The 26,388-nt window shown below is 36.9% G+C and overlaps 1 protein-coding gene across 1 annotated transcript in view; it reads right to left on the bottom strand.

Moving 5' to 3' along the window:
• Positions 1-24,257: 24,257 nt before the first annotated feature.
• The window catches only part of GABRG2 (gamma-aminobutyric acid type A receptor subunit gamma2), a 63,786-nt gene continuing 61,655 nt past the window's right edge, over positions 24,258-26,388 (bottom strand). The window contains exon 9 of the mRNA XM_059860294.1: positions 24,258-26,255. Coding sequence (XP_059716277.1) covers positions 25,980-26,255 — 276 coding nt within the window. The 3' untranslated portion in view covers positions 24,258-25,979. The remainder of the gene's footprint in view (positions 26,256-26,388) is intronic.

Below are 26,388 nucleotides of genomic sequence, written 5' to 3'. Positions count from 1 at the left end.
AAAAAAAAAAAAAACAATTTAGCCTCTTAAAAATGCCTTAAAATAGGTAAATTTAAATACCTTCTGACCTATTATTCAGTGCACATTGTATAATGAGATATTACCAAGTACTTTATGGTATGTCCTTGTGTTTGAACTTGAGAAAAAGGGCTTTAATAATTGTCCGGAGTTCTTTCCATTCCTAGAGCATTTCAGCATATTCTTTTAATAAATACCCATGATCTGTATTTTTCACTTTAGAAATACTGTAGAGTGGTTTACAAAGTTAAATCACAGGCAGCTCAATTTGTACTCTTGAGATGTACTGCAAGCAACAGCCTTGAGTCAGTATTGACTTTGCTTCTCACTGTCTCATTGAAAAATGTGTTCTTTTGATGTCTTGGTTAATTCTGAAGAATTCCAACAATGAAGAGAGGAAGGACAGCTCCTATTTCTAAGCCATAATTTCTTTCCTATGAGGCAAAACTTCATTACATATTTGTTCCTCTTCTTTCACTCTAACCTTGACCTTTTCAACCAAGTGTTTAATTCAGGATATTAATAATCTCACTATGTTGGCAATTTATGACCTTTTTGTACAGTTTGTTACACAACTTTGAGAAAGTTGACTTAAGGCTTTGTGAATACATAGTCCTCTGTGCAGGAGCCTACGGTTTGTTTTCCAAGGAAGCACTCTCATATTCTGTGACAATTTTCCCTCTACTGAACAGATTTGCCATAAGACCATTTGACTCCTTTGTCTGTCCTTGCTCCCAAAGAAATTCAGATTTTCAGCTGGAGGACTGTTGGCTTAACTTTACACTAGTGTGTTTATTTCACTGGAGGCTCTTCAAAGAGCCAATAACACGTGGAAAATTTTGTTAGCTTATGCAGGAAAGTACAATTAGGAGTAGGGGTTTTTAAAATTATTATTTGATTTGTGAAGACCAACTGGATTTTATCTTTAGAAGATGTCCACAAGTTCCAATCTTTATTTGGTTTCAATGCCTGGGGGATATTTGCGAATATTTCAGCTGTTTTATGATGCAATGATTTAGAAAAGGGCATTCACTGGCTCCCAGTGTGCCTGGCTTCAGGTGCACCTGAACCACACATATTCATATCTGCCAATACTGAATATCTGAATGAAAAGGAATTAGGTGCCCAGAATTCCTTCCTACAATACAGGCTGCTGTTCCTGGCTTCCAGTATGTTCACAGAATTAGTTTTCCTTTCAGGTGATTCCTAGGGTGTGTTTATGACCTTTTTGTACAATTTGTCTTTAATTTCTTTTTATTCTTGTCTAAAAATTTTTGCCTGTGGGATTTTTTAAAATTTTTGGGTTTTTTTTTTTCATTATTAATGAATAGAAAACCCCCACAAAACCACAGTTCAGGTGGGTATGAAAAACACCCTGTGCGTTCTTAATGGTTGGAGAAATTTTCTGTTGGAATCCAAGTGTCCATTTGTATGTGGGGTCTGACCAAGCTGGCATTGGCATTACTGGGTGCAGTGGCTGAGTAATCAATCTTAATTGTGATACAAACCCAGAAGTATGTTAGGATCATACTTATATGATGATGAATAGCAGAACATAACTGATGAACCAGCATAGTTAATTTCATCACTGTAAAAGTTATTTTAGAAAGCCTCTCCACCCCACAGTTGGCAATTTTCTCTTTATAATGTTTTATGCTTTTATTTTTTTCTGTTTTTAGAGGAATGCTGTGTAGTACGATTAACTTGCCAATTTACATTTGCAGTATTACAAAAAACTCAGTTGTTTGATTTGAGAGAGACTACACCATGTCCTGTCAAATTTTGTTTCCTGGTCTGTAACCTTTATGGTTGCTTGTTACATGTGGTGAAGTAAGATATTTGACATAAAGGGCAGCCAAAAGAGGATGAATTTGACCTTATAAATTAATGAATAATATACAAGTACCAAAATGACATCTGTGTGAAATTGTGTTCCCAATTAAGAGATTGACTGTAATTTTATTTATATGCTTTCTATCCTTTTTTGGCGGAGAGATTTTTTTTTTCTTTTAATCTGGAAGTTCTTGACAGAGAATAGGAGGAAGTCTGCTTGCAAATAAGGAGGAACACAGGCTTCAATGTCTACTGACTCACCTAAATAGTCAAATGCTGAGGTACAACATTGATAGTACTTTTGAAAATCAAAACTTTTTATTGATGAGAAAATGTAGCAGCAGTAACTGTACTGTATGGACAACGTAATCTGTGAGTGACATGTCTCTGCTTTCTCCTGTGCACATCATGAAACATTCTAAACTATCTATCAGTTTTAAACAAGTGATTTTTTTTTAATTCAAGATGAAACACAGTGGGCAGGAAGCCTTCAACACTTTTATAAAACATTTCCTTTTAATAGTCATCTTGGACACAAACTTACTACACAGAATATTCCATTAAGCAGACAAACTGTAAGCTCCAGAGTGAGATTTTTATAGTGACAAAGTTCAGTTCCATTACTGAGAAAATGAGAACTTGGTCCTGCAATCAAATCAAAATGTGCTGACTGTAGCACTGGCCTCCAGACTTAGTTAAACACTTTTAAAGAAAGTAAGTTAAAATAAGTTTTTAGGTAGTTTTCTTGTGTTGTAGTATAAGGTATGCCAGGAATATTTACATATCTCAAATTAGATGATTCATTTTATTTCTCAGGTGTGAATTGTTTTAAATTTTAATTTGATTGTGAAGTATTGGAATTTAACATTCTTATAACATGGATGAGTCTTACAAGTGAGACTTACAGTAAAGTTAATTTCCAGTTTGTGATGTCTATGGTCCCTGCACGAGGCATAGGTTTAGACCAACTCCATTCCATCTGCACCATCACAGGGTAGAGAATGATGGATGTAGAAGCTAAATGAGAAATGACATATGTATAATTTTTTTAGTTGTGCTCATGTAAGTGCTAGAGAAGAGAGTGAATCTTCTGTTTCTTCATAGAAGATGAAAAGAAAAACAAAGCCTCAAAGCTTGTGATATCAAAAATAAGCTTCACCACTCTATAAGGCAGCTGAGAAAGAAAAGGTCGATGTGATCTGGCAGTGAGAGCAGTTCTGTTAGGGTTTCTCTATTCATGTATATAAATAGCTCCCTTACTCTTAAAAAGAGGAGGAACTGTATTTTATCTTATTTATATTTATCTTATATTTTTCTAGAATAAAATTCTAAAACTTCTTAACAGAAGTCATGATCTGGAACATAAATGGCTGCTAACTGCACAGTAGAGTTTTCATGTGACAGATGTATTGCAAAATAGGCATGGTCCTGACCAAGCAGGATTTATGGCTGTGAAACTCAACAAATGTTGTAATAGTTTTTCTCATTTGAAGTTTATTGTGCTTATCTAGATTCCTGTGACTTGCACATGGATTATAAATGGTAGTGTACAGATGTTCTCACAAGCGTTAGTGCACATTACCTCTTAAGTTACTTTAGTGTTGTTAATACAGATGTAAAGCTATTACAAGACTGCTATTGAAGATTCTAGAACTTCCTTCCTCATCAGTCTGAGTACAGATTAAGTTCTTATTCTTTTTACAGACAGCGGGAAGACCAGGAGGGCCAAACATGCATTGATTTGTTTGAGAGTGTTTTATAATGTGTTTGCAATTGATAGTCTTGTTGGCAGCCAGGTTCCTCCCAGGCAACCACAGCCTCTGGTTCAGTTGCCCTAAGCAGTTCAGTTAAAGAAAACCCACATCAAATGACTTATCTGACTGATTGATCAAAATATGAATTTGCATATGCTTCTAAAAGAACCTGCAGGAGGCTGTTTCTATAAGCAAGAAGCACCCAGATATTCTAACTCAGGGCATCACTGGGATCTGACAGTGGCAACTAATTTGCATATTGTTAAATCATTAGATATTTTCCAACCCCATAAAATTAATTTGGCACATTTCAGATATTATCTACTTATCTCCACAGTGGCTTCATTATGCACCCTCAGAAAGCAGCTAAGGGAAGTGTAGGATACTCTGCTTTGCTTCTTTTGGCAAATTACTTTGTCAGCTGAAACTGTTTTTCCAGCACCACTGCCCCTTCTGGATCAGAAAGTGTGGATTGTTGTACTGGCTTTGGCTGGGGTGGAGTAAATTTTAACTGTGTTTTTGAATTGTGCTGAAAGCAGTGCTGCTAGCACAGGGGTGTTTTAGATCCTGCTGAGCAGTTCTTGCACAGCATCAGGGCTTTTCTTCCTCTTCACCCACTGAGTTTTTTCCCTTCTACTCTCCCAATTGTCTCCCCTGTCCCACGGGGAGAGGGTGAAAGAGTGGCTCTGTGGTCCTTGGCTGCTAGCTGGGGTGAAACTGTAAGAATTATGCAGGGAGCTGCTCTGTGCAGGTTTGCCTTGGAATTCTGAGAGCTGTTTTGTGTCCTTCTGCTGGCAGTGACCAGAGGAGCTATGATGACATTCAGTCTGTCATCATGCTGCAGATTTTGGCAGCCAAATCTGGTTGGACTTCCAGGGAGTCCCACTGTACTTAAATTAGACACCTGAAAATAGAATCCAAACTTCTCAGGTGTAACCTAGCAGTCTGGTAAGCACACAGTGACCTTCTTTTTCCATTTGGAACATAGAAGAGGATGAATTTAAAGACAGAATTTTTTTATGATGGAAAAATAATGACGCTTAATAGAGGTCCTACAGAAAAAGTGGTGGTCCTCCTCTAATTTCTCCAATATTTTAAACCAACAGGACAAGTAAGGGAGTAAAATACCACATCATGTGTTATTCTTCTAGATCTAGTAATTACTCAGTGTCTTATTCTGCCTCAGTTGTGGTGCTGGGATGGCAACAGAACTGTATCCTATTATGCATCCTCTGAAGCAAAACAAGCAAGGACTTCTGTTACTTGTACTTGATATTGCTTTTACAAGCAATGGAAGTAGATTCCTTTCATTTAGAAAACCACTCTGGATATTCAGCTAGTTATACAGATCAATATTTTATTAAATCAGTCACGTTGAATAAGCAGCATAAATCTAAACAGATGATATATCTTCTCACAGGATGCTATTGCACAGCAGTTCAGAAAGACCCTTACACTGCTAGTGTAAAGTAAGACCCAAGTCATCACCTGAAACCAACAGGGTGCTGGGGCCTCATGAGACTTTGCTCATTTCTGACTGAAATGGCCAAAGACAGCTCCAAGGACTAAGCAGTAGAAAAATTCTTGTTTATAAAAAGTGTCTTTCAGAGGGAGGTTGTCTGTTATCTTAAAGACTTGAGGGGATTTTGGTGTTTAGTCTTATGTTTTTATTCACAAGAAAGCAGATATCTTTATCTGGCTTATGTGCAAACTGTGTGGAAATTTACAGAGAGTAATGAAAATTGGAGTAGTTGGGGCTACATGACAGTTTTAACAATGTTAACATTTTACCAGGGTTTTCAAAAAAAAATTAAGATTGGATCCAGGCCAATATAGGGTAGATATCTCTTAACTAACATGACTTCTTGCTTATTTTCTTATTTTATGGAGGATTGGTACCACATAGGTTCAACAAAATGTAGTATTTAAGGCTTATGATCCATAAACTGCAAGGCAATTGTAATTTGAATTTTACTGATCTGTTTTCCAAGTACAATACTTCTTTGTGAGACAGAACATTTGTCTGTTCCTAGTTAGCAATATGAAAAATGTGCTTCTATTCACAATTACAGTCTGAGTTGCTGTTCTGATTATGGATCAGGAACCTTGATTTGTCATGTGATAAAAGCTGCAGCTCAGTAATGAAGTTGAGAAAAAAAAAAAGGAAAAAAGCAGAATATTTGAAGAACTAGAGTACTAGCTGTTAAAGCAGGAATAATTATACATTTCTGGTGTTGAAAGAACTGTGATTTTTCCCAGTATTCAGCAAAAACTTTTTCCACCTTTCAGTAAAGCAGAGAGGATGAAATGCAGGTAGAAATCGGAAACTAGAAGTGATGGTACTTAGGAAGGATAAAGTTTCATAGACTACAATAATAAAAATAAAATTAAATAAATACTTTTCTAATATTCCCAAATGACACAAAAAAATACAGGATTTTGAGTAATGGATCTTGAGTTACATGGGCTAGATCATTGCAAGGCAGCTCAGAAGTAAACACACATACAAAGAATATCCCAGGAGTCTTCATGTGAAGTGAATGCAGAATATTAAGTAGATTTGGACAAAATCTGCTTATATATAAGAAGCACTAATCCACCATAAGTTTTCTATCCTAGTTTTTATTAAATAGGGGACAGTACATGAAAACACCAGAGTATTACGGTGTGATCTGATCAAAATGTCAGAAAAAGTTAAAGAAAAATATTTTTTGATCTTAATTTTTGCATTCCGTATCTTGTAGCTAAACGTTTTTTGTGTTCTGGATTGTGCAGACATTATTTACAGCAGTTTTTCCTGTAAGTCCTTAATACCAGAATGAATCTATTTAACTGTAAAACAGATTTAGAGAACATGCATTTTATGAAGATAATAATATCTAGGCATGCCAGATACTTTATTGTTGTTATAAAATATTATTTGATAATTTTATGATCTTGTAAAGTTTATGCTAATGCTGCTCTACCAGGACCCTCCTGTGTACAAAGGGAATTAGAAACTTAGCAACTTCCCATCAGAGTAAATATTTGGTGAGTGAAGAAGTTGCCTGCTTTATTTTCGTACTGGGTATCAGTAACAGTGGCCAAGCCAGAATTTTCATATCACAGCACTGAGGATTATTCCCAAGCATACACAGAGACTCATTTCTTCTTAGTTTTCAAAACTTGAGCTGAGTCATAAACTATAGAGCATAAGGAAAGCAGTCAAGTGAAGAGAATAAACAGGACACAATGATGTGCAGTAAGAGTCTATGGGGCAGCTGTACAGCTGGAGCTCGAGTGGAAATAGGTTTCTGAGAAAACAACCAAAAAAACAAACCCCCAGACTGCATCTTAAAGAGGGTTCTGAGAGGGATTGCAATCTTTTACTGGCATATATAGATGGAAGAAATAAGAAATGTTATTATTTAGGAGTAACACCATGCTGCTTCTGCAAGCTAAGCTAGAAATCAGATCTGTGAGCATCCATAGGCAAGAAAACACAGAGTTGTTTTGGTGAGAAGCTTTTTCACTACAGCAAAAGCTCAAAATCCAGCAGCTGTGAATAACAGGAAGAAGAGGAATAAATCATATTATATGTTATAATAAAGCAAATCCATCTGGGATTAGGATTGCTGTTATTATTTCAATTAGGAAAAAATAAAAATATTTTCTTACTGGAATAATTACACTAGCAGAAAAGTTAGCAACTTTCCAGGAAGCTTCTCTATTTCAGTGGGTTTTTTTCTTCTTTTTCTACTTGGGTTTATTCCAGTTACAGTGTTGTATGTTGTAAATGCCTAATTTTGTTTTATTTCATTTCATTACATTGTTTTATAGAAAAGACAGATATTTTTATCTAGGCCCTCATGAAGTAATTTCCTCAAATTCTTCAAATACCCAGGTTAGGAACCTCCATTGTAGTCCAATATTTGGAGATGAAGAACAACTGCAAAACTTGGGTTTTTTTTCAATAAGCTGAAGGCAGCAGAGCAGGGGTGGGAAGGAAGAACTGAGTAAGCCAATCCTAGACCTGTCAGTAAGCTAAATAAATATTAAGCAACACACTGTTGGATTTTAACCATTTTGTATTCTTGAATAAGAGCAACTGAAAACTTACCTTGAAAGAGAAACCAACTCAAAAATGTTTTCCCATCTTTTAAATTATTACATGCTGTTTCTTTTTTTCTGTTAACTTTTCTCTAATATTCAAGGTAAGAAACTTACTGTGTTCTTGTTAGATTAAAGGGCTAGGCCAAAAGTCCACAGAAATACATTTGCAATTGAAATGTAATTTGCAGCAAAGAGAATGCTCTCACTTGAAGCAGTATTGGTTATTTATATGACTCACCTAATCAGAAATTAAAAAAAATACATTGCATTACTTAGTTTATTAACACCTCATACATATTTTGAACATGAAACACTTGTTATACCAACTCCAAATGATATTCATGGATTCCGAGTTGTCTGCTAAGGGATAGGACTGAACATTTCAATTGATAAAGGGAACCACAGGCAGCCTGGGAATGAAAGGAGGAGAAAGTAACTAACTAGTTCAAAACAGCCCTGCATTAATGGATGCACATGCTGCATTGCTGCCAGTCTTTAGGAAAAATTAGATAAAAAATTTGTGGGACTATGTAGCTAGGCAGGTCTGAACCTGCTTTGAGGCAGGAGAAAAGGAATGCCACCTTCCCTAACTTTAATTTTTTATGACTCTAATGTTGATTTATTCTTTGTTGTCTTTGTTTTGGTCAGCCTGAATGAGAGGAAAGACACTGGAACATTTTCTACTTTGCTTGCTTTGTGCTTAATCTAGATAATGAAATGCTTTTTCTGTTTGTGAACAGAAGCATATTTCTACTGAAGTTCAAAAGAGGCTTGGTATCTGTCAGTAGAAGTATCAATATCAAATTATAACTTTACAAAAAAGGTTGTGAAAATGTGTTTGTTCAGAAAAAGTTTTCAAATGTCTCTCATTGAGCAGGTTCTATATTGTATCAAGCTGTATATGGTTTGAAAAGAGACAAAGCATTCCACAAGATCCTCTTTCAGTGGAATGGCTAGTGATTCTCCATTTATGAGAAAATGGAAACAAAAGATGCTTAGGCTTTCTTACTGATCTGTGTGTTGTCAGTGGGTCATTCCAGGTCAAACCCAGCTGCTCTGCAGCTGACTCTGTCTGCCCATACCCTGAACCAGCTGTGGTCACCTTGGCACGAGGTGGGAGATGTGTGAGAGCGCTGGCAGAGAGCTTTCCCTTACGGTAATGAAGTGTCACAGCCTGGGAAAATGCCTTTCTGAGGAGGTGTCTGGACTGAAAACAAGCCAGGCACATCAAAGGACCTAAATCCCTGACAAGGGGTTTGAAAAATAGGTCTGGGCACACAAAGGAACAAGAACCTGGCAAACACAGAAGGGAATGAAAGTCCCTTAGGACTTTGCCATAGGATAATGTTGAACAAAATGTTTGAGAATGGGCATCTCTTCCTAGAATTCTGGTATCACTTTACTGAATGCTTCACTTAAAGGGTTTTCAGTTAACTATTCAGATATTTTCTGTCAACCGTTCCTCCTACACAGTCGCCACTTCATTTATCTCTGCCTTGAATGACTCTCTAAAAAATACCATTGGAGAATTATATGGAGTTGTGTTGTTTGTCACCTTCAAGAAAATAAAATCTTTTCATGAGTCAAGAAAAGTAATAAAGGACAAAGGGCTGGATTTGGAAGAGCAGCATATTCTTATTTGTTTCCTTAGAAAACTTAAAAATCAGAGAAGATATATGTGGGCAAGGAAACAAGTAGGAAGAGGTCTGGAGCTGCAAACTGTACTTTTTGAGAAGGCAGCTCTAGTAAAATAATCACGAACCAAAAGAGGTTTGGTTGAGTTGAATTTAGTGTAATTTTTTGAGAAATGTCAAGCATTTTTGTCTATGAAAGCAGAAATAAGAAGCAGTGCTTGAATTTAAACTACTCCAACCGTAGCAGTGCAATGAGGAAGACATCTAAAGATGCCTCCCTCCTCAAAGTCAAGCTTCTGAAATTGAGTACTCTTCATGACCTGGTTTTAAATCTGTTTCATTTGCTTGTGCTAGCTCTGGAGAATTTGAAAAACAAGTAAGAAAATTGGCTTGCTGTGTTTTTTGCAGTCCTGACTGTGGAGAAGCAAACAGGAAAACTCTCTCTGATAGTCCAGTGTATTTTTTTTTTTCAGCTTCCATTTAGATCTACAAGCCATTTTTTGTCAGCAGTGTGTAGTGTTTTGTGTGTTTGTGGTGATGTTTAAGGGCATTTTACTTAGTTTAGGCAATACAATTTGAACCCAAACTTCTGACATTTAAGAACTCTTTTCGTTTAATATCCTTGTTGCTTCTTTTCCCCACGAAATCACACCCTATTTTTTTAATACATTTGTTTTTCAGCCATATCCATTACATTTTAAAAGTATTTTAAGCAACTTTCCAGAGACTTTTTGGGTTTTCTTGGCATTGCTTAGAAGTCAAAATTTCTCCAGCAGGTCCCTTTATTCTGCCTGGCTTCAGTAATATTTAATACCTATCTGGTACTGGGCACTTGGCCCAAAACTGGTTTTGATCACTTCTAACGACCTGAATTTTAAATCTGAAGGCAGTAGAAGCTGTGGTGCTCAGAAGCTATGAAAAAATTGAAGACAAAAATTAGGTAACTTGAAAATTGCTGTTTTGGTCTTTTAGTTACGAAAAGGATTTCAGTTTTGCTTCTGAAGAGCCCTGCAGTGACTGAGCTCTCTGGCTGTGGTCTGGTTTGCAGTGTGAGGGCCAGGCAGGACCAGCAGAGCTGTCAATGTTCCCCTGCCTGTTCCAGGTCACTGACAGCCTGGAACTTGTGATTTTCAGTCCCTCTCTAATGGATTCATACACAGTTAATTACAAAGGGCCATTTTCCTGGATTGCAGCCAGAGTAAAGCTTTCTGAAAACCACTTTTCTACAAGTGTCTGAACTTCTTGCTCCCCAAAGGTGAGAACTGTGAAGTTTGCTGTTCGTGCACAGAGCAGATGGTGGCAATGCCAGTTTCTATAGGAGCAGCTTACATGAACCCTGGTGTGGAAGGTCAGTCATTGGGAGTGAAATGTTAATTAAAATTGTATACTTTGGAGTCCTACTTTTCTAATGATGGTGCTGGTTTAGTCTCACTGCAAATTCCAATAAAGCTGCTGCCTGCAGCAGCTCTTACCAAGTATCTCCTTGCATTAGCTTTCAGACATTCAGGAGTCAGACTCTGCAATTCAGCTAGACCTGTTTTTTTCAATTTTTCAGTGAAAAATAGCCTTTGAGTTTGAATTATTCCCACTGCATGAGGCAACTTTGGTCTGGCAGAGGCAATACTATAGAGGCATCTTGTGTCAGCAAAACCACTGTAATAGGAATCAAAGAGAGGACATGGTTAAAACCCTTTTAAATATTTTTTTTGGCTTGAAAATGGAGAAGAAAATAATAATAGGTTTATATTCAATTGTGTTTAATTTCATAATATGACACTGTTTTGTTATGTTAATTTCATAATACGACACAGAAGACCAAATTGGCTATTCCCAGACCACCAGGTGATTCATAAACACCTGAAAAGTCTCTGCAGTGGGAGCACACAATTTGCAGAGAGAGCTAGAAAACAGATTTTCCCAGGATAAACTTTTCCCCACTGATGAGTGTAATCCTTGAATAATCTTATGATCTTAGTGCAAGTCAATGCTGCTGCTATCAAGCTATGAATGATGAGTTCTCTGTAGATCCATGTCTTGAACTTCTCCACTCTAAATCAGCCTGATACTCAATTTTTCCCCAATTAATTAATAATCAGGAGACTCAAGGAGCAGAATGGATTACAGAAAGCCCGCAAATGAGATCAGATGCTTTTCCTAAATTAATTCATGAATAAATTTGAGATACTTCTCTTTCTTTTGAAAAAAAAAATTATGTCCTATTTTTCTGTCTTAAGGAAACTAAAAAAAAAAAAGAAAATAGAAAACCATCAACAGTTTTAAAAACATCAACAATTTTAAAATGAAACATTACAAATTTTTTCTTCAGTGGAAAATAGGAATGTACTTTTAGATTTAGGGATTTTTCTTACTGTTGTGGTGCTTCAGAACAGACAAAATATGTATACAAAATGTTTAATATTCACACTTAGTGGAGGTCTGAAGTTATACATTGCATAAAAGAGCCCAGTCTAAATAGTTCAGAGGCAGAGCCAATACTGATCTATATGTTGTATTTGGCTGTCAATATAAGTTACACAATTTCAGCCTGAATCATAAGGAAAAAATTCTATTTTGAGATTTGGGCAAATTACTTCATTACAGAAGTTGGAAAATATTACCTCTTGGCTTTTAGAAAATGGGTTTATTTGTTGTCCTTGTTCTTTAAAAATTACATGTTAAACATGGGGAATATTTTATTTCACAACTTTTTAGAGTCCCCACAGCTTTACACCTTTTGTTCTTAAATTACTGAACAGCTGTTAGGGTAGGAGGACTAGGGAAGAATTACACTTTGGGAATTGATCATGAAGTCCTAGAAACTGATGTCAAAGCTTCAGGGAGGTACAGAAGTGCAACAAGAGAGAATGATTTAAAACAAAACCAGTGTGATCTTGGGATCTTTAGAAATGTCACTTTTCAGATGATCCTTTGTATTCCTAAAAAAGGAAGCAGTACTTGAGACAGTGATGGCTAACAAGGTTTTGTCCTGGTTACAGGAGTTTGTCACCCCTAGCAGGTGGACGCCAAACATGTTTTCCAAATTCCTGTGGAAGAAACATGAGGGAGTGTTCCAAGCAATGTCAGGCAACAGCTATGGTTTACTAAGAAAATATAGCCATGGGATGCAGTAGAATCACACCAGTCAGTCTTGCCACCTCTCATCACCCCTGGAGTTTTGTTTTCAAGCAAAGAAACAACCTACAAGACCCACGGCTTGGGAACCAATCAATTCAATTCACTGTAGGCAGGAAATGCTGGATTGCAATAGCTCACCTTTTGTATGTGGCCACAGCACACAAGTGCCAATGTTCTGCTGCATCTTCCAGGCTTCAAAGTGATTTTGAGAGGAAAACAGGGCAGCGATTTGGGCTGGTGCACATGTGATATAACCTGATGTGTTTTCCACTGTTCGTGAGACACTGTTCTGGTTCTGTTCTGACCTGGGGGAGATGCAATGCTGAACTGCACTATCAGCAGGACTGGTACTGCTGGCAGCAGGGACCCTTGGGTTTCCATGCACTGTGACAGAGCTCTGGTGGGGTCTAAGGGATATGGAAGATGCTCACAGTTTGTGGGTGCATCAGTTGGGGTGCAAGGCTCTGTATCACATTGCCATTAAGATACTTCCTCTCCAGATTTGCACATTCAGAGCTTGAAGTCCTAATGCACTTTTATCCACAATAGAACCCCTCTTCTCCCCTCCTGCAAAATTTTTTAGAGTTCTGTGTGTCTTTAAGAAAAGGCAAATGAACTTGCCCTGTTGACATAATGGTGAATACCTTTAGGACTTGCACTGTGTCATTCTTTATTCTATGAGTAGTCCCAGGGAAAATTAAAAGGGCTGCAGAATTTGTTATAAACAGCTCATTTATTCAGGAGCATTTGCAGAAAATATTTACTGATCTGTTGTGAGGGATAGTGAGATTTTTCACATGTTTTAATTAAAATGAATGCTTCTGTGTTTGCATAATAGGCTGCTTTGCTTGCTTCGTTGCCTACTGGTTTTGCTCTTTTTAATTATTTCTTATGCAAGAATCCTTTTCACCTTCTCTTTGCTCTGAGCAGTTTGTTGTTGTTCACAGTTGTATTTTCACTGACAGCTTGCTTTGCTGTGTTTTCAGTGCATAAAGAGCAAAACATATATTTCAGTCTCAATTACTTTCATTTTAGATTAGGAAAACTGAAATACAAAGTGAGAACAAATATAAAATCTTCATGAGAGAGAAAGCAAAGAATCTCTAAGATCTGCAGTTTAAAAAACTCTGTAAACCTTTCATCTTTAATCCTCTTATAATGCTGTCACTGGCTGACAGGCAGGTGGGGAGATTTTCCATTTTATGGCACAAAAAGGACAGATTTGTGATTAAGGCATAGATTGGGTCTCAAAGGATTCTAGTTCAGTTTACCTCTTTTGATATAAACTTTGTACGGGTGTCAGTTTAGAATTCACATTGCCTGTATATTATTTTTTTTCTTTTCTCTGTAAGGATAATAGTTCTCTGTCTATTTAGATGTAATGGTATCAAAAGTTTTGTATTTTTCAGTGGAACTCTAGACTTTGCTGTAATGTGAAATTTAGGCCTCCAGTTCAGGGATGCAGTTGTGTATGTGCCTAATCCCTGTGGGAAGTCAGACTAACAGTGTGTTCAGTGTGTCTCCATACACCCATCTGATGTGGAAGAAGGAACACATATCAGAGAAATTCAAAGTATTAAACAATGCATCTATTAGCAATTTGAAATTTGCACAGTACAAACATTCAGTAAATTTCAGTGTTGGGTGTATGTTTATATTTCAGTGTGTTGCTAACTCTGTCCTACAAGCAAAAATGAATATTCATCTTTTAGGTGCTGCACAGACAGCAGTGGATATTTCAAGGGACACTTCAGTGGAGTTTAAAATGCATATCAACATTTTAAAACACCCTTTTTGGAAGCTATTACCTTTTACTCATGTTGTCTGGCATAAAGACGATATATTTTGATCATATTTTGTTGTTGTGGGTTTATCTCATCTTTTATGCTGTCCATCTCGTCATGACATCAGGTTCCTTTTCACCTGAGGTGAAACATGCCTTGTTTTATCTTAAACGGAGTTTTGTGCACTGGGCAGCTGTGTGACCCCTCATATAATATTCAGTCTTTCAGGCCTATAGTATTATATAAGCAAAGATGTCTACACCAATGAAAGAAATGAATTTGTGATGGTTTGGCAAGCAAAACATTTTTTATTTCCAATTAGTGAAACTAGGATGTTGTTTTTTAATTGCAGATTAAGAAACCTAAAGTGGCTCCTTGAGAGCTATCTGATGTCCTATACTACTCACAATTTTAATATTTACGAGACAGGCAAATTGTGTCTCTAGATGTTTTTTCACTTTTCCCAGAGTCTGTCAAATAGGTCAAGGAAGAAAAGAATCAACTGCAAGAATGGAAAAATGGAAAATCAAATGGAAAGAATGGAGAGGAGGCTTGAACAAATGGCCCTTGCATTTACCACTTGTCCCAATAGCAGTATCATCAGAGAAGTTCTTGGTAGGAATAATTGCTTGTCAGTGTGAGCCAATTTGTTCTGGTTTTGCTTGCAGATCATGGAGGTTATAGAGCACTCGAGGTGGCAAGTTCTGTGCAGGTGTCCAGGATCGCTGCAGTCTCTCTCTCCTTGGGACTTTTGTCAATTTATCCTAGGCAATGTAGAAACCATCCAGTGGATTTACGTTCATTTCCTCCTTTTATTCTTCTTCAAAGACCACTTTCACAAATACATTTTCTGTTCCTCATTGCCTCCAAATATGTATTTCAGTCTTAAATGGATTAAACTCAAGGGATGGGTGTAGAGTCCACATCCTTGGTTTCCATGGTAGCAGATGGAATTTCTTCCAAGATTGCCTGCATGAGTGAATATGAGGTACAATTGAAAGGTGATCACCTAGAGGAGGATTCTGGTTTCTTGAAACTGGAAAATCTTAATTTTATGTACCATTATTAGTCAATGATTAGGCAATCAGCATGGGGACAGAGAGACTAAATCTTGGGATTTTCCCTGCCCTTGAGTGTTCTGTTTTGACATGTGAGATCATATTTGCCTGCTGCTGGTAATGAACTGAGGTGATTAATATCATAAGGTTAATAAATAAGCTGAAAGAGCCTGAATGTTTGCTATAGGTTTCTATAGGTTCTGTTACCTTGAGGTAAAGGGACATTTTAGATTCTAAATAGGAGTAATGCAGTATATCTTTATAAGTCCTCCCTCAGCCTGCAAAAACACCCAAACCACACTCCCCTTGAGACACAGGGGTCTGTCTCTGTCTAGGGGTGGCATTCATAGTGCTTCCCTCTTTAATATGTTTGTGCAGTTTGCTAGACAAATTGAAAATTCAAAGCAACGCTTCACCTACTCTTCAGGCAGAATGATATTTCACAAAGAATAGTTGGGCAATGTTTATGAATATCATGAAATGGTTCACTTGCTTCTTTTCAATATTTACTGTAAAATATGTAGTGTGGTTAAACTGAAGATTACCTGTGAAGATGATATCCCCAGCTGGCACTTTAACCATTTAGTGGTAGAGGAAACATGTTAAAGGTATGAGGGAGATACAGAGTAATGAATGCTATTGACTCTTTATGCACTTTAATGTTTAACTTAAAAGTGTTACGAAGAGATGATGTATCAGTGGAGTGATGACTTTTTAAAATTCTGTGTACACCTGTCCAACAATCCAATGAAAATGTTTGTTAACTTGTGAAGAATCTTGTACCTGTCTCCTACGTTTATCTTTTTTTGTGCTAGTCTGTGGATCTCGGAGGCAATCTCTACATCTCTGTGAACTTGGGTGGAGTCAGCAAAATCCATGACAAAATGTGACAAATCACACCCAAGAGATGGTTCTGCAGTTTTGGGGTGTGTTTTTGCTTACATAGGTTAGAACATGGTTCTGCAGTTGAGAGCTTGTGTGGGAGATTCCAGCAGGGATTTCTTTGCTCCCTCTTTGCTTCCCGCACCTTACAAGGTGGGTGTTTGGGACTGAAGGCTCCTTACATGCTTGGACCAAGGAAGCAGCTCTGTCCAATGTCAGTTTAAAGGCCATTTCCCCTGTGTTTTACAACATAGGCCAATGAAATGGCAGCTTTTTCTATGTATAAGACCTGGAGAAAAAGTGAAGATAAAAGTTCTGAAGTTCCCATAGATGACTAAGTGGTAACTTGCCAAATCACTTTTTTTTGTGATCTAGCTTTTTCCCTTCGGTTTTGATTGTCTAAATATATTAAGGACAGCTGACATGAGATTTAAATTTAGAAAAAAAACTTCTGCAAAGAAGGCTTTTAAAAGAAAACAGGTGTCTTGGGCTGAAGAGGAGGAAATGAATTAAAAATGCTGATCTACAGAACTAATTACAGATGGTAACTGGACTTTCAGGTGGGGATGTCTTCATTGGTAGTTGTGACATAACTCTCCAATGGTTCTAGTTTTTAAATAACAATGTATTCCAAATTAGTGGAAAAGTGCAAACTTTAAGCATGTTAATTCTTAAAATGTATCTAATGAGTTTTTAATTTATGGTTTCCATTATTTTTTATATTTTCAGGGATATAGTTCTTTTGACTGCTTTCTTTTCACTCACGTTTCTTTTGTAATTATTTTAATTTTTTTCTTAAGTACTTCTTTTGTATTTTAACTCTTTGAAAATCACATTCCTCTTAACTTGCAATAATTGCAGAACATCTTTAGAAACTGTTGCTATTTAGAATAAAGTGCATTGTGTCCTACTGTGGCATGAATTACTTTGATTAGGATTCTGATTAATATTTTTGCCTGCTACATATGAATTAAACAGAACTTTTCAAGTTAGTAAGATTTTTATCACTAAACCTGAGAAAGCAGTGCTTTCCTTTTCTGCTTCAAAATGTTTATTGAATACATTTTCTAGGCAACATCAGAATCACTCAATCCATTTATTGCTACTGTGATAAATTATTCAGATAGGATAAAATTATTTATTGTACTAGTAATCAGTATGATGTAGGGATCTGGAAGTGCTTCTTAAAGGAATGGTCATGATGTTCTTAGTCTACCAACATTAATTTACTAAATTACTATGGCCTGAATTTTTCTAAGATGTTTAAAAAGACAAGTAGAGAACAGAAAATAAGCTGCCAATATTTGTCTTTACTTAGAAAAGTTTATTGCAAAGTTAATTTAGAGAAATTTTTTTTAAGACTTCCTCCCAAATACTACTTCTTAGTTCTAGGGGATTTTTTTTTTTTTTTGGATGACAGGGTTAAATAAGGGCATCTTTGAAAAGGAGCATCTTCTCCCCTTGTACTTTTCCTTTCTGCCATGTACATATTCAAGAGCACTGAGATCTCATTTCTTCTGTGCCTGGATGCCAGGAGAGTGGGAGGGAAGGTAGAAAGAGCAATAACAGGGTACTTAGCATTTATTTGGCAAAATCCCCTGAAGAATTTTTGCCATTATCTCAGATGTACATGGGATGTGAACTTCAGTCTGTTTGCATAATCAAAACTCGTGTGTCTGCATTAACTCACATTATTGTCTCTTCCCCTTTGTACAGGTAGGAAAAGCATCCTCTGGAGACTGAAATGCATGTTCATGCAATGAGATTGTATTCAGCTTATCCCTTAGGAGATATTACCATAGCAAATCTTATCTCAGATTTGGGATGGATTTTATTCTTAAATTACCTGTTTGATCCTAAATTCCCTGTAAAGGACAAAATTGCCAACCAAGGATAAAAAAAGTGGATCAGATGATTTTCAAATTTCAGAGATTTTGAACAAAGCCAACCACTTTACTGCTTTATCAGACAGGCGTCCTGCAGTTTTGTTCACTTCTCAGTAGCTCTAAGTTATGCAATTATGGAAGAGAAGTATCATTTACACTTGGGCAATATTTGGTCCGAAATGCTGATACAAATGCCTAAAGAAACAATCAGAAGTGATGTAGAGAGAACAAAAAAAGCTTATGGCTCTTAACAATTATATGTAGAAACATCCCTTTACGTTTAACTAGTACAAAATAATAACACTGAATAGCTAATACATTTTCCTGTTTATCATAGATGCTGAAGCTTTTAAATCAAAACCTTTTTTGCATCATCCTATCTCATGCTGCTCAGCACTTGTGTTAGTGTACTGGTTTAGGACCAGAAGAGATGGGGGAGGAGGTGCCAGTAGCACTTGAGTAATAACCCAGGCAGTGGGTGGGACCTGCCAGCTTGCACGGGCTGTAGCACACCCGATTCCTTCATGGGCAGGTGAGAAGGCCCTTTAGATGGTTTTGGAAAGAAGCCATAGTTTTGGTTAAAAAAAAAAAATCTCCATCTTTTGGGTTCTGTTCAGTCCTACTTTCAGATGTACTTGGCATTTAGATTTCTTTGCACGCAAGTTCTGGATATGAGGTTGACAACAGCTGGAAGGAGGAGCTGCCCTACCTCTTCTTGAAAGTGAGTGCTCCAAAGGACAGGAAAGGTTTCCAGCACCTACAAATGTTATTTTATTAAAGCACAGGCAAATGTACTAGAATGAGGTGACTCTTCAAATATAGGAAGTTCTCATCAGTTATGGCAGAGAAGTTTGAAACAAATGCCTTCAAGTGTGCTAAGAGTTTGCAAGGTGATTTTTTTAACATAATTTTGCTTTGTATTTTACAGATTTTAGATAGATTTGTAGCTTGAGCTAATGCGTTTCCCATGTGACATTCTCTCCAGGTCACCATCTATGAGGTGTTTTGTTCCTATCTGTGCAAATGCTCTGTAGCACCTGGGGGGAGCCAGAACTAAGTCACACTCTCTGGTGCTCATTCCCCTTTGTAACCAAGCCCGGTTTTGGATGTTTCCACGGTAAATTTAGAAGTAAAATTATTTTAACAAATCACAATTACAGATGGCTTAAAATTATTTGTAGTTTGTTTTCATAGTTTTTGGTTGTGTTTTTATTTTTAATTTTTGCTGTGGCATATTTGCAAAACAATCTGTAGAAATAAATGGGGGAAAAAACCCCTTTTATAACTGCATGATCATTCCTGAAGTGGGTGTGCTGCTGTTTAATTTTGTGGAGTGTTTTCATTTTTTAGACTTATTTCTTCTCTATGCCAAATATTTAAGCTGAAGAACAAATGTTTTATCTTCATTCAGACATAACAAATAGTCAACTACCTTCTCTCATGCCCATATAGTCTCCAACTGTGACTCTTTGATGCTGAGAATCTCCCAAGGACCAATGAGGGTGGATTGGCCAGTGTGTAATTATCCAACAGAACTACTGAAGACCCCTTAGAAACTGGCAACGCTACTGAAACCAGCCAAAAAATGTAAGGAAAAGTTTCCTGAGGTTTGAAAGAATTAATGACATCTGGATTGGCATGGCCATTGTCTTGGCTTTCCAGAAATTCTCAATCATCTTCAGCAGCTGTAGGCAGTATCCTCAGGTGTTTGAGGACAGCAGGACAGCTCCTATATGGGGAGGGCATAGTTTGGGTGAGAGTTATGCCACACCTGGAAGTTGTCAGGGTCTGCAGATTGTGCCAGTCTTGGCCCTCTGGAAATTCAGCATAGAGGGATGGGCCTTAACACGAGCTGACTCAACTCTTCCGAAAGCCAGGGAAATAAAGGTGTGCTTCAAGTTAGCAATTGGTCTGTCCTACCACTTCTTTGCTTCCTGACATCAAGTCCATTAACTTTATTATTCCACTTATAGCTTCTTTAGAAGTAATAGTTTTCAAATTGCAATAATTTTTCAGGGTTGAAATGGAATCACTGATTTAGGTGAAACTGTGGGGTGGTGATTTTTGGGACAGAAGCATTTGTGCAAGAAGGATACAGCACTGCTAAATCAGCAGGAAGCCATCAAATTCAGGTGAATGTAGCTGAGGGCAAAGGAATTGGAAAGAGCACAAGGAAAGTTCTCTCTTGTATAAGAAATCTCACTGTGGCAGCATATTAAGGAGTTGTGATAGGAGTAGAACAAGAATGAGAAGCAGAAAAGCTTTTTAAATTGGAATAGGTTTGTGAGTTTGTAGAAGTGCTAAAACTATCTGTCTAGTCTTTCCCTTCTAGTCCTAAGGGAAGCACTGAAATGATTTCTGAGAGTTCATGGATATGCATTGTTTTGTCAATACAAACATGGAGACTTTTTTTTTTTTTAATCTCAGTAAAAGCATGGTAAATTAACTTGGAGGTTTTTGTTCTTTAATACAGCAAATTATCCAACTATGCTAAATCTTCTCTAGCAGGTCTGTCTGACTTTCAAGCATTTATAGCCGGATTTGCTATTTTTGTAGACATCTTGTAAATATATTAGCTGTGTGGATGTCTCTGTGCTTGTGTCTCATTTTAGGAATGAACTGAGAAGGCTTGATTTGGAGCCTTTTTTGGGAAGGTTGGTGGCTTTTTTGTGGGGGGATTGGGTTTTGTTCTTTTTTTTTCTATGGGTAAATTAGGATTAGGCTTCTCACAGCAAAATAACTGAATATATAGTCAGGTTTATAGCATATGCTTGAAAATTCTAAAGAGTGATGGCAGATTAAATCTCCTCAGATATAGGTTTCAATATACCAGTATTAAAAAGCATGTTTCTGGTGGAAATATCAATATTTCCAATGTTTTTAATACTGGCTGAATTAAAGCTTTATTAATATTTTCTTATTTCTTTTTTCCCTTTTCTCACTTTGATAATCAATATGAATTTTATGTGAATTCAAATGAGAATATCTTACCCAGTCTAACATCCTGTGATCTGAGTATTTTTCCCATAAGAAAGACAACCTTTTTTAATATGTTTTTGTGAAATAAATTGACGTTCTGGAATGAATTATTCAAGTGTGTTTGCTGACTTGTAAGCAAGCTTTTAGTTCATGTCTGTTATTCAAGATCTTTTAAAGGTCATGAGCTTTCTTTTACATATTGAATAGGTATGTTTTTCATTGTACATCTTGTCTTTAAAAAAAAGCCTCACAGTAGTGTGTAAGTAGGAAGTGTAAGTCTTTTAATCTACAGAATCCTTCTAAATAAGGAGGGGAAAGTGCACTGGGTCTTAATTTTTATAAATGGAGCAATAGATCTCTCATGGGTGTAATAAACCAATTTATCTGTGAAGCTTTTCATAAGATTTAATTAAATTCTCAGCAAAGTGACTGAAATTTTGTTTGAAAGACAACACTTTCTTTTTAAAATGTTATTTTGTCCTCTTGGCTGTAATTAGGTTTCATTTAGATGGATTCTTCATATTTTACTTTTCTTCTTTTTTTCACTCTTAGTACTGGGTTCTGCCCTGGATGCTCCCTTAGTTTAAAAGAACAGGGTTGAGTCCCTCAACTGCAGAAGCCCACAAAAAGACTTTAATAGCTACAGGATGAAGTCTTCATGAAAAATAATTTCCAAATAACATTACCTTTGTACTATGGCTACACTAAATGTGATCCTTCATGCATGTAGATGGAGCCTGGCTCCCAAAGGTACTCTATTAAAAGTTCAGAGAACTTCAACCTTCATTATTTTAGCCTTGAAAATTATTTTCTGTGGATCATTTTGCTTCTAATTTGCCTTCTTATCTTGTTGTCCTGGGCTGGCACTTTAGTCCATTAATGTGCAAACTCTTTTGCTTGCTTGTCTAATTGTCAGCTGCAGCCTGGATAGAGCAGGTCAGCTTAATATTGACTACAGCCTCTGGGTCATACCCAAGCCTCAGTTTCTTTCCTTAACTACCAAATTCTCCTGAAAATTCTTTTTCTCATTTTGTCCTGCCTTTTCCCTGAAGCATGAAAAACTCTTCAGCAAACCTGGAAAAGTCCTTGCTTATTTCCTTCCAATTCTTTTTTCAGCTTATCTCTACTGTGGTCCGACAAATACCAGATTTGTTGGTAAGGCAGATAATCCAAACCCTTTTATGTTTTGTATAAAACAATGCTATCCACTACAATTTCTGCAGTTAACAGAGCTTTCTTGTTCCTTTTCTGACATTATTCACTTGCCTAATTATTTTATAAATACACTTTTTTCTTTTTCTACATGTTTTAATCCTGAAGGGCTTTGGGGACACAGGTGGCAGGAGGTCTAAATATTTGGATCTCTGATAGTTGTTGCAATAACTGTCATTGAAACTGACACATGGTTATTAGGCCAGTCCAAGCATGTTATATATTTATGTAACTGTGGGAAAATGAGGTAGAGTAGATTTTAAAAAAGACTCCTTGATTTTTTTCCCCCTTTTTAGTGTGTGTGTGTGTATATCTTTAGCATTTTTTTATTGTACAGAGGCTAAAATTATTCCATACTTGCTTGGCAAAATATGTTTTTTTGAGGCTGGCTAACATAAAAAATAAGAGAAATGTTGTTGAGTCATGCGATCTCCCTGAATACCAGCTCTTTGTTCATAATCTGGGTTTGTAAATGTTATAAATGTATAAAGATTTGTAAATGCTTTGAAGGTGTCCTGTTTTGGTATAATCCCTGGGACAAGAGTGTCTTGTCTCAGTCAGTATCTTACATCCTCTTGGAATGTAAATAGCAAGCAAGTAATTGTGCCACTAGAGTATACTTGATAAAACTTCCAATGGCACTCTGAACATCCTCAGACACATCCCAGGGCAGTAATATTTATTTGCAGTGTGATGAGCTTGAAAACATCTCAGCAAGCCTGGTGCATCAGGAATGAGTTTGTTCCCTGGAATACAACTGGGAGAGTTAGTATGTATAATGTATATATTAGCATAATGTTTTCTCTGATGTGTATACGTGAACATGTCTCTATAGATAGGTTTCTGGGCAGTTTTCTTCTGAATAATAACACTTATTCACTTATCATACCCAATGTTTTGTGTACTGTGGTGGCAATCTGGCTTTACAACGCAAAGGGTTTTTTCTGTACTGAATAGGTAAATAATCCCTGTTCAAGGAATGCTTAGATTGCACTTTGATGTCAGCTTCTTTCTGGGAATTACGTGTTTTTTCATGAACAGTTCTTTTGAATTTTCTCCATTTTCCCCAGAAGGAAATGACAAATCCCCTCAGTAAGTGTGGCAGGATGGAGGGTTTGGGTAATCACTGATTAGAGTCTTGTTTCCTTTACTTTGTGCCATGATACATGGTGAGAAAAGTTCATTCACCTCCTTAGGGCAGATGTGGTGCGCTTTTGCAGTTTGTGTGGCTTGCATTATTGAGGTGGGGATATATCAATTCTTAACTCCTCCCTTGATGGGAGGAGAAGCCAAACTTGCACAAGTGAGGGATTGGACCATTTGTTCCTCATTATTGCATCTTATTCATCAGTACTGCAGGTTTTCTTAGGCACAGCTAACCTGATGGCTGAACTAGGGTAAAGTGCTTAGAGTCACATTAATTCCACAGATCGTGACAAAAAATAATTCTATGTATGTTAACCAAAATGCATTTGCACTGAGGGCATTAAAGGGCTGCTTTGTTTCATAGTAATTATCTGTAAAACCTATATGGGAGCAGGGAAAAATTGAAATTTTAAATGCATAGCATTAGTCACTCTTAATAATTGAAAGAAAATAAAAGTTCTTAAATCACTGACTACTGGGGGAAAAAAAAATTAGAGATCAGTCTGGTACCAGCTGAAACACCTTCCTATGTAAAAGGTGATTGACACTCATTCACTCATTCAGATAGTGGAGACTCTAAGTAGATAAAGGAAAGTTATTTCTCTTTGGAGTACTTCCAATTCAGTGATTTTTAATTTTATTTTTTTTATTATAAGTTAACCTTCAAAATAGCTAGTCTTCATTCTTTAAAATTATATGTGAATCATTTGACTACAAAATGAGGCAATGCAGAGGGTTATAAGGATTATAATCACTTATATTTTGGCAGCTGATGAATCCAACCAGTGAAGCAGTCTAGTTCTCAAAGCATGCTTTTAACAAACTCATCACAGCAAAACTGGAGTTGAGTGCTGTAGTTTTATTGGAAAAAGTTCACAGGTGTGTGCAATTCCTTTATTAAAATGTTTTCAAATACATTGGACTAGGAGCAATTGATGATCAAGAGATATTCCTTTTTTTATACATTTTTATTTCCAAAACTATACAGACATTGGAAAACTTTCCTTTTCCTCTGTTTCAATTAATAATAATTCTGTAGTGATAAGCTATAGGTCTCCCTTTTCAAGCTGCAAGCCCACTTTTCTGGTGGTGGTATTTTGCATCTTTGACAAATTAAAAAAAAAAACCAAACCCTCAGTCATATTTACATGTGCTTAAGGTTGCATAATTGAACATCATACAGGTTCTGAAAACCAGTGGTTTCCAGGATTCACCCAGGTGGGTTGAAGGTTTTAAATACATACATAACTGCATACATGTGGTTTAGTAGCCGAGACACCTTCTGTTCCCTTTTGTTTTCGAGGCTATCTATAAATTCTGCGCTAGCCATGGTAAAGGTTTGTTTTAGTAAAGGTACTCACTGAGTGAAAGCAGCACTGACAACAACTATTGCTGATGAAGGACATGAATGGGCAGAGAACTGTGTGTGTATATACAATAGAAGGACTAATGTTTCAAAATTAACTCAGAGCTCTTATGTAAAATAACATCTAGAATAAAAGCTATTTCCTGTACTGAATTAAAGAACAAAAGACCCCCACAAACACTTGAGTCAGGAAAAAAGTGGATCTCAACATGGGAAAAGAACAATAGAAGCACGTGGATTAAATTCGGAGCTGATCTTGCAATGTATAATTACCGGAGATTCAGTTGAAATATAGCAACATTAGCAATGGGAAATGAAGGCTACAACTGCAGAGGACACATACATTACACATTATGAGCTATTATATTGGCCAAACAGATTTGTCTATATGTTATTTAGTTGAATCCTTAAGGCTTCTCTAATATCTTGCATGACAGTGCTGTCTGCTTGGATCTTCCATGCATGAGGGAGAGGGGCAATTTTTCAAGAAAAAAGAAAATTAGGTTTGTCCACATTTCAATTACAATAGCACATCCAGAGACACAAAATAAAAGACAAAACTTTATAGTACCTTTTTTCATTTATTTTGGCCCCCAAAAGATGCATGCACTAGGCTTTATGTACTATAAGGTATTGAAATATTTACAGCATTGTACATGTGCTCTTAAAGGGATGGCAAAGGGAAAGGTCTGTTTTCATCTTGGTGGGAGTAGAAGTTAATTTTCCTAGCTTAATAATACCTATTCAAAGTGAGAGATGACTCTTCCAAAAAGAAAAGCCCACAGAGAATAAAGCTATAGCATAATTATAGCCAATGTTAACAAACTGTACAGCACTTTACCTGGGAATTCTCCTCTCTCTCACTCCTGTTTGGAATCACAGTATCAACTCTTAAGTGATGTTGCTATGCTCCCCTTGTCATCTCTGGCCTGTTTCTCTTTATTCCAGCAGGTGTAGGTGTATATTACCTATTGACATGATTTTATTTTTAAATTATTTTGGCATGTGGAATGGACATGTAATTCACAATAACCTGATGGCAATTTTTGGACAAATGATATGACGGATACTGACGGGATTATGGCACTAAAGAATTCAGATCACTATAAAGCGCATCATAAATACTTCAAGTGGATTTAGGAAACCATCTCTCTAAGAAATTCAGTGAGTAAGGCTCATATCACTGATTTCCTACTGCTTTTAAAGGTACAGATATGACACCCAATAGACCAGGTTGAACAAGCAGAAGGCAGTTGGGAAGAAGATGCGGGCGTAGGAGTCCATTTTGGCAATGCGGATGTGTATTCTGCCGTGCCTCCACGCTCCCGTCCGACAATCCTCAAAGCAGCAAAAGAAGCTGGCACAGTCCTTGCCATCGAGACACTCATAGCCATACTCCTCATCCCTTTCTTGGAGGTGTGTAGCATTGTTCATTTGGATTGTCGCTGATCGGGGCCGGATGTCAATAGTAGGTGCCTACGGTGGAGTAGCAAAAGAAGAAAAAGAGGGTAGAGGGAGAAACTTTGTTATTATCACCAGACCAGTTGGGAATGATGGTCGACATGTGCATGATGGTTCTAAGGGGGGGTACATGGGAAATTGTTGAGGT

This window comes from Haemorhous mexicanus, chromosome 15 (genome assembly GCF_027477595.1).
Source record: "Haemorhous mexicanus isolate bHaeMex1 chromosome 15, bHaeMex1.pri, whole genome shotgun sequence".
Classification (NCBI taxonomy): Eukaryota; Metazoa; Chordata; class Aves; order Passeriformes; family Fringillidae; genus Haemorhous; species Haemorhous mexicanus.
The sequence above is the reverse complement of the archived record's forward strand: the minus strand, read 5'-3'. Positions and strand labels throughout refer to the sequence as shown.